Consider the following 15,629-nt stretch of genomic DNA (forward strand, 5'->3'; position numbering starts at 1 on the left):
TAGGTCGCCACGTAGTCTTCTTTGTTCAAGACTGAACAGATTCAATTCTTTTAGCCTGTCTGCATATGACATGCCTTTTAAGCCCGGAATAATTCTGGTCGCTCTTCTTTGCACTCTTTCTAGAGCAGCAATATCTTTTTTATAGCGAGGTGACCAGAACTGAACACAATATTCAAGATGAGGTCTTACTAGTGCATTGTACAGTTTTAACATTACTTCACTTGATTTAAATTCAACACTTTTCACAATGTATCCGAGCATCTTGTTAGCCTTTTTTATAGCTTCCCCACATTGTCTAGATGAAGACATTTCTGAGTCAACAAAAACTCCTAGGTCTTTTTCATAGATTCCTTCTCCAATTTCAATATCTCCCATATGATATTTATAATGTACATTTTTATTTCCTGCGTGCAGTACCTTACACTTTTCTCTATTAAATGTCATTTGCCATGTGTCTGCCCAGTTCTGAATCTTGTCTAGATCATTTTGAATGACCTTTGCTGCTGCAACAGTGTTTGCCACTCCTCCTACTTTTGTGTCGTCTGCAAATTTAACAAGTTTGCTTACTATACCAGAATCTAAATCATTAATGTAGATTAGGAATAGCAGAGGACCTAATACTGATCCCTGTGGTACACCGCTGGTTACCACACTCCATTCTGAGGTTTTTCCTCTAATCAGTACTTTCTGTTTTCTACATGTTAACCACTCCCTAATCCATGTACATGTGTTTCCTTGAATCCCAACTGCGTTCAGTTTGAGAATTAATCTTTTGTGCGGGACTTTGTCAAAAGCTTTCTGGAAATCTAAATAAACCATGTCATATGCTTTGCAATTATCCATTATGGATGTTGCATCCTCAAAAAAATCAAGCAAGTTAGTTAGACACGATCTCCCTTTCCTAAAACCATGTTGACTGTCTCCCAGTACCCTGTTACCATATAGGTAATTTTCCATTTTGGATCTTATTATAGTTTCCATAAGTTTGCATATAATAGAAGTCAGGCTTACTGGTCTGTAGTTACCTGGTTCAGTTTTGTTTCCCTTTTTGTGGATCGGTATTACGTTTGCAATTTTCCAGTCTGTCGGTACCACCCCTGTGTCAAGAGTCTGCTGCATGATCTTGGTTAGCGGTTTGTAAATTACTTCTTTCATTTCTTTGAGTACTACTGGGAGGATCTCATCCGGCCCAGGGGATTTGTTTATTTTAAGAGCTCCTAGTCCCTTTAACACTTCTGCCTCAGTTATGCTAAAGTTATTTAAAACTGGATAGGAACTGGATGACATGTGGGGCATGTTGTCAGTATCTTCCTTTGTAAAAACTTGTGAAAAGTAATCATTTAACATATTTGCTATTTTTTTTTCTTCCTCTACGATTTTGCCATTTGTATCTCTTAAACATTTAATCTCCTCTTTGAATGTTCTCTTGCTGTTGTAATATTGGAAAAACATTTTGGAATTGGTTTTAGTCCAGTATATCCTGGTGGAAGCGCTCGCCTTGCTCCTCCGAGTACGCTCCCATGTTCTCCTTGAATTTATCGAGATGAGCATCAAGCTGTTCCAAGTCGCTTTCTCCTTACTAGTGAGCTTCTTGGGGAATTCATTGCACTCCAGGATCTTCTTTATCTGTGGTCCGACGAAGACACCGGCTTTGACCTTTGCCTCAGACAGCTTAGGGAAGAAGTCTTGAAGGTACTTGAAGGCTGCCGACTCCTTATATAGAGCTCTGACAAATTGTTTCATAAGGCCCAATTTGATGTGCAGTGGTGGCATCAGCACCTTCCAGGGGTCCACCAGTGGCTCCCACTTGACATTGTTCCTCCCCACAGAGAACTCGGTCCTCTATGGCCAGTCCCGCCTGTGGTAGTGCGCCTTGGTGTCCCTGCTGTCCCAAAGGCAAAGATAGCAGGGAAACTTGGTAAAACCGCCTTGGAGACCCATCAGGAATGCCACCATTGCAGCCTCTTGATGCCATCTCAGAAAAATGCAGATATGTATTCACTTAGGCAGCTGGAACTAAACTGAACTGGTGGGCTTAAGGCCCCTGTATTTATACTACTATTTATATTACTGGAAAGTTCTAGAAAGTTCTAGAAGTTACTCCAAGTTTACTCAGCACTGAATCTATCTGGAATGTTCTGGAAAATAGGTAAATTTCAAAATATCACTGTTCTGGTCACAAAAGCAAAGTTTGTGGGGAGTAATAGCCATTTTCTATACTTTTGAGGCATAAGCAATTAGGAAATAACACTTACTACCCAGGAACCAAAAAAAAAAAAATTTGTTACACGGTGTTATTGTAGAATGTGTTTAACATGCCTGCAAGAGTATTTTAGTTAGGAGAAGTGTGCTGTGGTCATCAAAGTCCCCTATTGTTTTAGGGTCACTGAGTCAATCACATGCTTTCTGATCTCGCTTAGTGATCTGCGTTAGACTATTTTGTTTACTGCATGAACTGTACAGTAAGATCTCAAAGTTGACCTACTTTGAGGTGCCAAGGCTGGGGCAAAACACAAACTATTGCATTTGTAAATGTGTTTCCTTTTGTGATTTGTTTGTATGGACGAACAAAGCACACGCGTTTTATTATACAGTTGTCCTGCAGTGTTTGTCACGTAACCTCATGGTAAAGACATGATTTGGTTTTCATGCATTGTGTGAAACAGCTCTGGGCTACTGTAGTAAAACAGTAAAGACTCCAGGGAAAGTTAAATAGGGAAAACTTTTTAAAGGGACCACTGGCTTGCCAACAAAGTAGTTTATCCTAGAGCAATTGAAGACTTTTGTTGTGACTGTGCAGGAAGAAGAAAAAGTGCATGGAGTTACACGCAAGCCCCTTTAGTGGGTGATGATGTTCATTGCACAACAGTGTGTTTACACTTGTACTGCTAACACCAGAGTGGTGTTCTGTTGTGAATACTTTGTTTAAAATTGTAGACTTCACATACATTGTTTTTAATTATACAGCAGATGTGTGTGATGATGAAGGCGCAGTTTTCTTCAGTTTCCCTCTTGGCATTATAGTACAGTGCACTTGCTGTACACCTATACTGCATGTTGCTGTGTATGTACTGTGCACCAGAGCTGACAGAAGCAGTCCGTTTAGTCTGATTCATGGAGTCATACAAGTTTTTATTGTAGGTTGTTTCACAATTTGAATCTAGATCAGTACTGTATGTAAGAGTAGAATAGTTCCATGTATTTATTTATTTAGAAAAGAGCTATTTTAAATATTTCCATGTGGCTGCCCTTGTAAGTAATGTGTGTGTAGGGCATATTGGCTTGGCAGGGAGGGGGTTAAATTCCTCCCTGCCAAAATACATGCGAAAATGTGGCTGGAACCTGAAGTAGGTAATTGATTAATTAGGCTCCAGCCACATGGCATATAAAGAAGGAGAAATCCTTTGCCTGGTGGAGAGTTTTGCACTGTGATGCTGGTGATTTTGAATGTGTAGATGTTTTGTGTTTTGTTTAACCTTTTACTTTGGCCCTTGTGACTTTTTTGATTTTTGTTTTGGATTATTGTTTTGTTAATTAAAAATGCGCATTAGCACGTAAACCAAGTTTTTCCTGTGTCTGAGCCTCCTTCCCTGCTGGTAACACCTGGGCCCACAGTGCTATCCTGTTACATTCCCACAGGGGAAACAATTCATTTAGGTTGTGATTAGGTGTAGGAGCCGTTTTTGATTTCCACACACCCTGTGACTTAGTCATTGGAGCTTGCTGTCACTTCCACCTGCTCCCTTTAGCACTAGCCCTCTGGCAGCAGAGTAGGCTGTAGCCTTACTATATAAATAACTGGGTTGCGAGTGGAACCTTTGTGGTGGATACTGGAGGAAGGTACGAAAACCAACTTGAGAAATCTTTAGGATGCTATTTTAGTTATTTCAACGTAGGTGGTGAATAGAAACCTTTGTCAATACTCTTCATAAACGTGTCTGGCCCATCCCATTTGTAACCTATTTCCCTGTTTTTGGCGATGTCGTGAGTTGTCTGCACTTGATCTTTTTAAACCTGATATTCTGAATGCACATTAAAAGCAGTTTTCTTATGCTACAATATTTGTGCACCTAAGTACATTTTAAAATGCCACCATTTAAAGTAGGTTATTAATATAATTATTTGGCATTGATTAGGATTAGATAAGCCATCTGTGATACATTGTCCATCCTTATTTTATTTATTTATCTGTTTTTTGAGGGGGAGAAAGGAGTGGCAACTGGGGATTTCATACAGTGTAGAAAAGTGTTTACTAATGTTATTTTTCGGTCTCTGTGAAACTACTGTTTTGAATATATTGCTGTTGAGTCATCTCGGGTCACATGGAGGCATGAGAGCCAGGAAGAAATAGAATCTAGAAAGGAGGGCTTGAATTATCAGTTATTACTTAGAGGCTGGGTGTGTGTGTGTTTGCAATACCATATAGCTCACACTGTATAAACCTGCATCGTCTTGTTTTTTTGGTTTGCAGTGGGTCTTGGGTTTGCACTATGATGCCAGCAGTAGCTCTCCTGGAGTAAATTTAAAGGTAAGAGGTTTCTCTTTTTCCTTTTTTACAGCACAGCTTTTTTTGTGCATTTCCATTTGTTTAGGTCACCTTTTCCTTCTGAGACGTGCACGCATACTGAAGTCTGTGCTAATCAATCGACTCCTCTGTGACTTTGTCTCGCCTACCTCAGTAAATGGATGACAGAAGGCAGACGGGCATGCTTTTGAACTCCTTTTATATTTTTATATTTGAGTGACTCGGTATGCTTCACTTTGGTGAGATTCTGCACAGTATTTCAAACTGGAGATTTAGAAGGGCATACAGAACAGTGAAGTGCTTTGGTAGCTAGGTTACTGAATGTACAGGCCAAGCTTTGACAGTGTTTCCCGGAATTAGATTCTTTTGGGACCTTTCCATTGCTGTACATAATTTTGTTCTAACCAAGTCTTCAATGCACATTTTTGTATTTGTACTCTTTCTGGTACTCTCCACCGCTGAGTAACTATACAGGTACATCAGACCTCAGTAACTCACTTTTGGGAAAAATAAATACAATTTTGTTTGGAGCATAGGTATTGTACAGTTGGATGGTACAGTAAGTGGGGAGGGTGGGGTTAAACTCTTCGATACAGTGTTCTTTATCAGACTGCTTTGGTAATGAGAGTGTACAATACAGTAGGTACTGTCAGTGACTGTGGAGTTAGGACTTCACACAATGTTAACACAAGAGTTGGGTTCTGCAGCTACTAGACTGTTCTGTAGGCCAGAGTCAGTGAGAAGCTCATAATTGTTCCTCCAAAGGCGATTATTCCAGATTTTTGTTTCAACCAATTATTCTAATTTTTATTTGGCTCTCTAGTGAACAGCAGGCCGAATTCTGTGGCAGTCTTATTAATAAGTTAATAACATGTAAACAATAGCCTGTTCTAAATAAATCACTCTAGGGCTGACTTTGGCTGCCCTTGAGTATGGCACTAAGTCCTGTAAAGGGGGAAGTGGGTACTGTAATTGTAACCTGTCCTCAACACTAGGTCTTTAGTAAAACTCTCCAGTTACTAAATAAAAGATGCATTGTGGTCTGAGTGAGCCAAATGAGTCTAATGGTTAAGAGCCAAGTGCTAAGAGCCATCAGATCTTTGGGGCCCACAGCATTGCAACTATAGACTCTTCACTGCATGATCTTGAGGGGGTTCTTTGATCCTGTCAGGTCTTACTGTTAGACTATCTGTGCATTTTTATTTGGATATAGATAGATAGATAGATAGATAGATAGATAGATATATATATATATATATATATATATATATATATATATATATATATATGTATATGTATGTGTGTGTGTGTGTGTGTGTGTGTGTGTGTATGTATATATATATATATATATATATATATATATATATATATATATATATATATATATATATATATATATAGTGCTGTGAAAAAGTATTTGCCCTCTGTCAGATTTTCTGCATTTTTGCATATTTTTGACACTGAATGTTATCAGATCTTCAACCAAAATATAATACTAGATAAAAGGGACCCTGAGTGAACAAATAACACACATTTGATGCTTTTTTCATTTATTTGTTAAAGGAAGTTATACAGCACCCAATGCCCCTGTGTGAAAAGGTAATCGCCCCCTTAGACTCAATAACTGGTTACGCCACCTTTAGCAGCAATAACTGCAACCAAGCGCTTCCTGTAGTTATTGATCAGTCTCTCACAGCGACGTGGAAGAATTTTGGCCCACTCCTTCATGCAGAACTGCTTCAGCTCAATGACATTTGTGGGTTTTCGAGCATAAACTGCTTGTTTCAGGTCCTGCTTCAACATCTCAATGGGGTTTAGGCCTGGACTTTGACTAGGTCAATCCAAAGCTTTAAATTTCTTGTTCTTCAACCATTCTGATGTAGACTTGCTTGTGTGTTTCGGATCATTGTCTTGCATGACCCAGCTGCGCTTCAGCTGACGGACAGATGGCCTGACATTCTCCTGTAGAATTCACTGATACAGAGCAGAATTAATGTTTCCTTCAACGATGGCAAGTGGTCCAGGTCCTGATGCAGCAAAGCATCCCCAAATCACACTACCACCACCATGCTTGACCGTTGGTATGAGGTTCCTACTGTGGAATGCAGTGTTTGGTTTTCACCAGAGATAACAGGGCCCATGTTGGCCAAAAAGTTCCACTTTTGACTCATCTGTCTATATAACATTATTCCAGAACTCTTGAGGATCACCCAGGTGCTTTTTGGCAAACTTGAGACAAGCATTCATGTTCTTCTTAGTAAGCAGTGGTTTCCGCCTTGCTACTCTACCATGAAACCCATTTTTGCCCAGTGTCTTTCTGATGGTGGAGTCATGAACACTGACCTTAGCCGAGGAAAGAGAGGCCTGCAGATCCCTGGATGTTGTTCTAGGGTTCTTTGTGACTTCCTGGACGATTTTACGCCTTGCTATTGGAGAGATTTTGTCAGTCGGCCACTCCTGAGAAGATTCACTACTGTCCCAAACTTTCTGCATTGGGACAATATGGCTCTGACTGTGGTTTAATGGCACCTCAGAGCCTTAGAAATGGCTTTGTAACCCTTTCCAGACTGATAGGCATCAACAATTTTTTTCCCAGAGGTCTTCAGGAATTTCTCTAGAACCTTTGTGCTGACAACTTCACTCAAAGTTAGTCAGATTTATAGTGGGCAGGGCTGGCCCAAATCAGGCCTGATTTGTTAACCATAGTATTCAAACAGCTGACCCTAATTATCTGTTTAATTGGGTTGAGTTAACTAGGGGGGCAATAACTTTTTCACAACTGAAGGTTGCATGCTTGATTACCTTGCACACCAAACAAATGAAAGAAGCAACAAACTTTGGAGTCATTTTTTCTCTAACTCCCTCAATGTACTACTACAACCCACAAAAAGATCTGACCAAAATCAATAGGAAAAATTTGCAAAAATGCAGGAAATCAGGCATATAAAATACAGTTGTAGTCAAAAGTTTACATACTTGAATGTAAATGTATAATTTCCAAAGTTTCTCGAAAGCAAAGAATTTTAAGAAAAATCTTTTGTAGCGGAAGTTTTGCTTTTGTGGATGAGGAAAAAGTTACAAGAAATGGACTACAATTATTTGTCAGCAATTTATGGAGCAAAACTCAAAAAATGCATATTCAAAAGTATTTCTACCCTTTGGTGCTATGATAGTATTGTCTACAAGGTGCTAGAAATTTCAATATGATAGTATAGAACCTAATTCTAGAAAAGTCTAAAGAATTCTGGATTGTAGGTGAACACTCTTAGAGAGTATAAAAGGGTTAGGCAGAGGATGATTGCTGTCATTACCAATAAGTCAATATGGGAAAAAGTAAAGAGCTATCTGAAGACCTTATGACAATAAATAATTTTTTGCTAAAGCTGGAGAAGGATACAAGAATACATCCAAACATTCGAGTATCCCAATTTCAACTATTGATTCTATTATGCAGAAGAACAAGACTCTTGGTACTTGGGGCATGCAGTTAAGGTCGTGAAGGGCAAGGCAATGTTGCCTTCGTTGGACGTGAAGATTCATGGGCACCAAAGCAGTTTTAGGGGACAGAAAGGCAAAACATAAATCCAATGCAAGAGCACCAAGGTGATTTTATACTCATTCATAAAACAACACAAAATACATAGAGAGCCTATTATGTTGATGAAATGTTAATTCAAACAAACACAAATCAATGTTTTCTGGGTGATTCTCACACTAATTGTTACAAAAATAAAATATAGGTCACTTTTCCATTGGAAAAATAAAATGATATAAAAATATCCAATTTAAAAACAAACTTTCATAATAAAAAAAGTACAAGGGATAATTTGGCAAAAAAATAAATATTCAGGGTTTTTTTCACCCTGTTAACAAGAGTTAAATATAGCGCTCGTCTGTGTCGTGTAATTAAAGCTTTTTTAAAACCCTCTATGCCATGTGTTTCATAATTTAGGGTAAGCAAGTTCAACTGGATTTTATATTGTCTGCTGGTGAAGCAAACTTTTAATCAATGCATTTTTAAATGCTGAAAATAGTATTTTTTCAGAAATGGAGATTTTCACAGAGAATTGGATGTTATTATTACAAGGCACTGGTTCTAATTCATGGGGGGAAAGAAAACTTGAAATAGGAACTTCATCAGGCATTGGAGTGTGCTCTGTATCACAATGATGAACAGCTGGATGTACATAATGTTAGATGTTTACATTTGAGAGACTTCATATAGTTTCACAGTTCTTGAAATCTACAGTTGCTGTTATGGTACTGTTCTGGAAATTCGGGGGGGTGGGGTGTATGCTGTTTCAAAGCACACATTTTAACCCCTTTCGTAAAAGCGCACATTTTACTAGTTAATAAACAGAATTATGAAAAGGTATTACACAAAAATAAATGAAACAGAAATTTGTCCACTTCTCTATATCGTGTTTTGTTCAGCATTATGTTATCTTTCCTACTCATTTTATAACACAGGGAGCTGCTACTTGAACCATGTCGTACATAGCTACTTGCTCTAGTTTGTTTTTAATTAAATACATTTTTTTGGTGTAAGAATTTGAGCAAAACTAACGATTATCTACCTATTTGTATGTTAATCTTTAGCATTGATCATTTTTTTTTGGGGGGGGGGGGGGGGGATAACACCGAATTACAAAACAGCAAGGTCATTGAATAAATTTGCAATGTATACACTGAAGACATGAAAGGAGTCAGAATGTGTATTGCACTGTTGCATTTTACAGTATTGCAATTTTAAGCATATAATCAGATCTCCTTATACCATATATGATCATAGAATATGTGATTAAGGTGGTAATATCCTTCTGTGGGGCTGTTTTTCCTCCAATGGCACAGGAAGTTTAGTTCCAATACATGATAAAATTAATACCAAAAGATATTGGCCAGTCATCTGAAACCCTCCGCTACAAAACTTGGTTTAAAGCGCAACTGGACGTTCCAACACAACAACGATTCAAAGCACAACATCAAAACCTACTTCAGAATGGTTAAAGAAGAATAAAATCAAGGTCAAAGTCAAAGTCCCGATCTAAATACGATTAAGAATCATTGATAAGAGTTGAAGAAGGCTGTGCACAAGAGAAGTCCTGAGAATTTGAATGAACTGGAACAATTTTGCGTTGAAGAATCATGTCAAAAGCTCATTGACAAATATCCTAATATCTTAAATGAGGATATTATTGCTAAAGGTGCTTCAACTAGCTATTCATTTCATTTTCCTTGTCAGGGTATGAATACTTTTGAATTGCTGAAATAAATAATTATAATTTTCCTCATCTACAAAAGCAAAACTTTTCGTACAAAAGATTCTTTGTTTTTGAGAAAGTACATTTTGTCTGTGTGATTACTTATGCTATTAATGTATTTAAAAAATGTGAACGTTTGGTATTATAAATGAGATGTACTTTTAAAAATCTCAAAATAATGCAAAATTCTACTTGACACCGTACTTAAAACTTTTAGAGGTATCGTGAGGCAGCATTTAGACAAAGAGCAGCTGAAGATTCAGTTACTTCCGGATTGGCTAGAAAGTCTTCCTCGCGTATAGCGGTATAGTATAGAAATATTTTGTTTTTTTTAGGTGTCTGATGATGGAATAGTAACACAATATAACAAGCGGATATTGTGAAGCAAAACACCACAAAGTTAAAGTAAGTTATTGCTTTTCAAATGTAAATATCTGTTAACGTTTATATATGTATATATTGTAGCGTGTACGGGGGTAGGCAGCAGCAGGGCTGTTAGGCGATGTAATCCCACTGCTGACACCCATGTAGCGATCTCAGTTAATGCAAGCAGGCACATCACACAGCGAGAGGCAATCCACACACAGACGGAGAGGCGGGCGGAAACGCTCCTTGCAACGGAGTCGGCTCTTTTGTACAGCAGTATCGGCGCTGTGCTTTAGTGCGAGAGGTCCCGGGTTCGTGCCCGTCCTCCATCTGTGTGTGGATTGTCTTGCTCTATGTGATGCGCCTGCTTGCGTTAACCGAGATCACTGCAATATGTTTCGTACTGCAGTTGTGTTATTATGTTTTTCTGTGTTTTGATATCGATATCGCTATCAACATACAATTTTCATATCATTGCCCACCCCTAATATATATGTTTATAATATTGTTTGTCTGAAAAAACTATCTGGCTTAATGATTTAACCAGTGTCATAGCCACAGCCCACGCAGTTTGCACACAGGCCCACCCAAATCTGCGTCTATGTGAATGCCAAGTTTAAGTACATTTATAAAAAAAAATATATTTATTTATTTATTTTTTGTTTTTTACAGTAAGTGCGCAAGCTTTAGCCAATCAAATCAAAGTAGTAATTGTGATTCAATATTTGGGTCGGATCTTCCTCTCGCACAACGAATCATGTGCAAGTCACGTTTGATTGACAGCTTGGGAGGCAGTTAGTGCAGATCTGTTCAAAAGACACACACATTTATTTTAATGTGCATTTTTTAAGTAAGTTAATAGCAGTATGGAGGTCAACATTGCAAAATAAATGTGCACACAATCTTAAGAGTTTATTTTAGTTGAAAGGCTTGCGTGAACAGGATTAAGACAACGGGCCGAATGCTGACAAATAGCTTAAAATTGCTGTCGTTTGAAGAGATATGTGCGATTTTCTGGAGTGTCATGACTTTATAACTGCAAGCCTTGATGCTTTATTCTGTGTATGGAGCGGAGACAAGAGGATACTAACTAGGCAATGGTAAGTAACTGACTGACTCATTGTATTTAGTAATTGTTTAAAATGTAATGCTGTGTTCACGCTGGTTTGGTGAGGCTGCCTGTTTGACTTTTTTTAAGTACATTCACTGCGAATATATAAGTACATTTATTTCTGTCTACTTAAAATATTTAATATTTTATTTTCCTTAGTTTTTCACACTGTGAATTCTTACTTTTATCAGTGCCGTGCATTTGGTTACTATGACAATGCGGTCAAACAAACACGACTTCATGATTGGTGTTTGAGTCATACTACTGTACAATGACCGAGCGAGTCAGTGATATGTATGATGTTACAATTTATTAATAATTTTTAGGTATCTGTGGTTTTAAAACTTCATAATTATTTCTACATAGTAAAGCAATACAAAAACTTGTGTTTTGTATTTAAGGTCTGCCATTAACTTTTCTCCCGTGTATAAGATTTATGGAAATTGCTTCATTAGCGTGTCAACATAATTTAAAGTTTTACAAAACTTGAAAATGTTGCTGAATGTGTCACGCAAGGCTGTTTTTAAATAAAATTTATTTTTGTCTGTTTGTTACATTTCTTGCAGCCAACGCAACATCTTTGTATAGCTGTACCTGAGAAAATGCAGTGGAAACGAAAGCAGCCATATTTAGCTAGAAACGCGGTATTCTCAGCACAGCTAAGATTTTAGTTTTGGTTTGAAGGCAGCAGGAGCTTAGCCTGATTTTTGCTTGTCAGGCGCCCTTATGCAGGGCGAGTTATAGAGGTAGCAAGTTATTACAATATAGCTAAGAGATTACAATACAGCTAAGAAAAAAAAGCAATACAGCTTTTTGTTTGGGGATTTTTTTAGTTTCTGTTTACACTTTTTTTTTTTTTTTTGGCAAATGAAACGGTTTTTGCAGTTATTGCGCACAATGTGTTTCTGTAGGCTGTATGCATATGTGTTTTGTATTTGTAGTGTATACATGCAACTACTATTATAAACTGCAAAAAATGTTCACCTTGCTTCACTCGGCACCATACATTCTCAGTCTTGGCTACTTTGCTCTGCTCAAACCCCGGGGAGATATTCGGGAGGTATTCAGAGTTTTAGTTGATTTAAGTCCAGTTTGTAATGCAAACTATTTCCTTTGACGTCAGATCTTAGGTACCTGAAGTTGGGGTCCATCCAAATTTCCATTCGTAGCTACGCCCCTGGATTTAATTGCTGTGTATATAGTTAGTGTTTGCTGTTAGGAGTGTTAAAATGTAAGATGAAGAAAGGCTTAACACATTTCTATTTTATTTTACTTTTAAATGTTTTTATTAGACTTAGTCAAAAACTCAATTAATCAATCGTTAAACGCGCAAACAAGAGTGAATCAAATGAACAAATACATCCTAACATTCCAAACAGTCACACACACACACATCTTCCCCTTTTAAGTAAATATGCTGATATGAAATAGTAGCTGACATTATGAAACATTTGCTGTAAATACTCTAGCATTATGTTAACACTTTGTATTACCTGTAATTGCCTTTTCAATACAAATTTCATGTCACAAGCAAACAGGTGGGATTAATTGATCGCATAGATTGGATGATTAATCGATCAGTAGAAAATGTCAAGATTAAAAACAAGGTGCTTCCTTGGTTGCCCTTGTTTACACAATGCATTGTTTTCTAATAATCACTAACAGTCTGACAGTACGATTTAATATAGAACCTGTCCTGATCAAATTAAACACATTGTATTTTATTTGTATGATATAAAAACATTTTGGTTTGAGGTCAATCCCTTTTTTTTTTTTTAATTCCAATTTCTTTTTAAAATCAATTCATTTCCAATTCCATTTTAATCAATTACTGTACAACACAGCATTGATCCAATCCATACAATCCGCAGTATTCCTTAAAAATGAGCTTCTCACAGTGGCAGCAAATTACTTGAAGTCACTGAAAGTCAATTAAATTGGCATCAAATTAAAGCAGTTGAACAATCACACTAGTGATTGTGTCTCTAAAATATAAATTCCAATTCTGTTGAAGTAGCTGGAATTGATTTTAAAAAGAAATTGGAATTGGAATTGAAAAACAAGAATCGACCCCTACCCTAATTTTGATTTTGCTTGTTTCCTTAGAAACACGTCATCCTTGCAGGGAACTGTGGGATTGTAATCCTGGGCCAGATGTAACCCCTGATTTAAACTTGGCAAAGACATACATATCCCAGTATGCACAGCAGTAGCTTTTAAGGTAGGACTAGTGGTGCAGGTTCACATGCAAGAATGTGCTAGTCACAGAATGTTCATCCAGCCCTACTCCCCACAGGTCTGCAGCATAGTCTTCAGAAACTCTGAGGAATCAATGATTTGACATCATGGCTTTCCATGGTGCTGTTGGAGAATGTGGTGTTTTTGTAGGCACTGCCTGCTCTTTGGACATTAAAAAGACAAAGTCTTTATATCTTCTGTGTTTATTATTATTTATTTATATATTTTATTTATTTTTTATTTATTATTTCTTGATCAGATGCCAAATATTCTCTTTCCAGAAACCCAATGATGCAACATGAACAGCATGGCTTGCTAATCCTTTCAATACCCTCACCACTCACTTTCTGTGTTGCAGGTTATGCTGTCCCAAAGCCATCCGCTTAGTCTGAGTGAGAAAGAAAAAGGTTAAAGTTTGACTTGAAATCAGTTTGCTATTTTTAAGCTGCACCAGAAGCTGAGCCATGAGTAACCAAGAAGCTCAGGATGCCCTGGCCTCTGCTGCTCACGCTGTAAGTACACTCTGCACTCCCAAGTCCAATAGCGGGCTTTGCTGTTTCACTTTTACGTCCCTCTAATAATGAGTTTATAAGCAGTCACTATGATGCTACTTCACACTTGTGCTGTGCTGAGGCTTGTTATGCTTTCGTGAGTTTGTTACTTTGTTTATTGGGCTTTTTATGTTCCAGGCTTTGTTTTTACTTTGACTCAAGATAAACCAGTTTCCTGCCACAACATTATAAAGGGCCTGTCCCCACACTACATAACCGATCTTGAGAACCATACTCGAAACCGTTCAAATCAATGCAGCTCAGAGCATCCACACTGACGTATCGTTTCATGGTTAGTCAGGCTTAATGTGTACACACATTATTAAATTAGTTTGGTTACAGTTCCTAGCAGCGCAATGAACTGTGGAAATGAATACAATGGTATCCTACTATGCAGAGTCTTTGATTTTAAAATAATGTGTTATGTCCCATATTAATAGGTCCATTGCTAAAAAGAAATAAAACAAGTATTTTGGAAAAAGTAAATGTGAACACGCACACACACCAGTAGGGCTTGAAGTTTTCGGAGTTTATTTTTAATCAGGTGACGTCCCTTTAAACAAGTTAAGCTGATTCTGTTTCATAATTAAACTTAAAAAATCTGTTAATTACAAAACAATCTTTGTTTTTACCTTCATATCGTGCCTGAGCCTAATTCTGGACCCCTTAATTTTATTTCAAACAGAGCTGGCAAATTACGTGAAGAGTTCATCCCTGAACCTACTTTTAATGTGCATTTAATTTAACTTTGTGGGTTTGTTATTTTCCCCACTAGTTTTAACAGAGATAACCCTACAGATTATTATTAGTACATCATGCTACAACACAGGTAGCAAGTCCTTCAGGTGCCTGTTCTGAGTATTTATCTAAACAGATCTCAAAGCATTTTGGGATATTGGAGGAGCCACAAAAAACGTAGTTTTGCTATTACAGCTTCCACACTTCTGACAAACCGCACTACCTGATGCAATCTAATTTAGAACAGGACTCGAGACTACCCCCTGAGGTGGTCTCGAGTGCAGTTCTGAAGTACGGTATTAAACGCTATGTAGTGTGGACACTAACAGTATTAAGTAAATTTTTTAAAGCCGGTTTTAAAGACATAGTGTGGACAGGGCCAAACATAACAGTTCTGTGCATACCGCACATAATGAGCTCAGATAGTGTTACCAGTAACACTGGAAATAAACTAGTAGAGGAAAACACAAGCTTCGATCAAACTTCTAGTGTGGCAAATAAGACTGCCCCTCCCCAGATGAACTGCAGAACAACAAGGCAAATGTGAGAATGTTATGTGATTTTTTTTTTTTTTTTAAGGTGTTACTTGTTTTCAGACATTCAATCAATTCAGATTTCACAACATATGTGATTTGAAATGTTCCTGCTTATCTGTGTGTGCGTTTGAGGCCAGGGCAGGTCCCTGGCCCCTGTATTGAAATTAAAAAGAAAATGTTTGATAATTTTAAGACGTGTTTAAACATGATGATCAACTGTTGACTAAATTGCGGTTAGCAGATTCACCCAGGTTTTATTTTTTATTTTTATTATTTTGAATTTTTATTACACATTTTCTTTCT

The 15,629-nt window shown here is 37.5% G+C and overlaps 1 protein-coding gene across 9 annotated transcripts in view; it reads left to right on the forward strand.

Annotated features, from left to right (window-relative positions):
* The window catches only part of LOC121314397 (anion exchange protein 2-like), an 88,752-nt gene that overhangs the window by 29,363 nt on the left and 43,760 nt on the right, over positions 1 to 15,629 (forward strand). For 4 of the 9 annotated variants that reach the window (XM_041247606.1, XM_041247604.1, XM_041247603.1 and 1 more), the window contains exons 2-4: positions 4,472 to 4,528; positions 13,370 to 13,484; positions 13,860 to 14,013. In XM_041247606.1, the coding sequence (XP_041103540.1) occupies positions 13,966 to 14,013 (48 nt within the window). In that variant the 5' untranslated portion in view covers positions 4,472 to 4,528; positions 13,370 to 13,484; positions 13,860 to 13,965. Of the gene's footprint in view, positions 1 to 4,471; positions 4,529 to 10,151; positions 10,192 to 13,369; positions 13,485 to 13,859; positions 14,014 to 15,629 lie in introns of those variants that run through there. The other 5 variants (XM_041247612.1, XM_041247611.1, XM_041247609.1 and 2 more) reach the window with 3 other exon arrangements.

This window comes from Polyodon spathula, chromosome 4, assembly GCF_017654505.1.
Source record: "Polyodon spathula isolate WHYD16114869_AA chromosome 4, ASM1765450v1, whole genome shotgun sequence".
In the NCBI taxonomy this organism is placed as follows: domain Eukaryota; kingdom Metazoa; phylum Chordata; class Actinopteri; order Acipenseriformes; family Polyodontidae; genus Polyodon; species Polyodon spathula.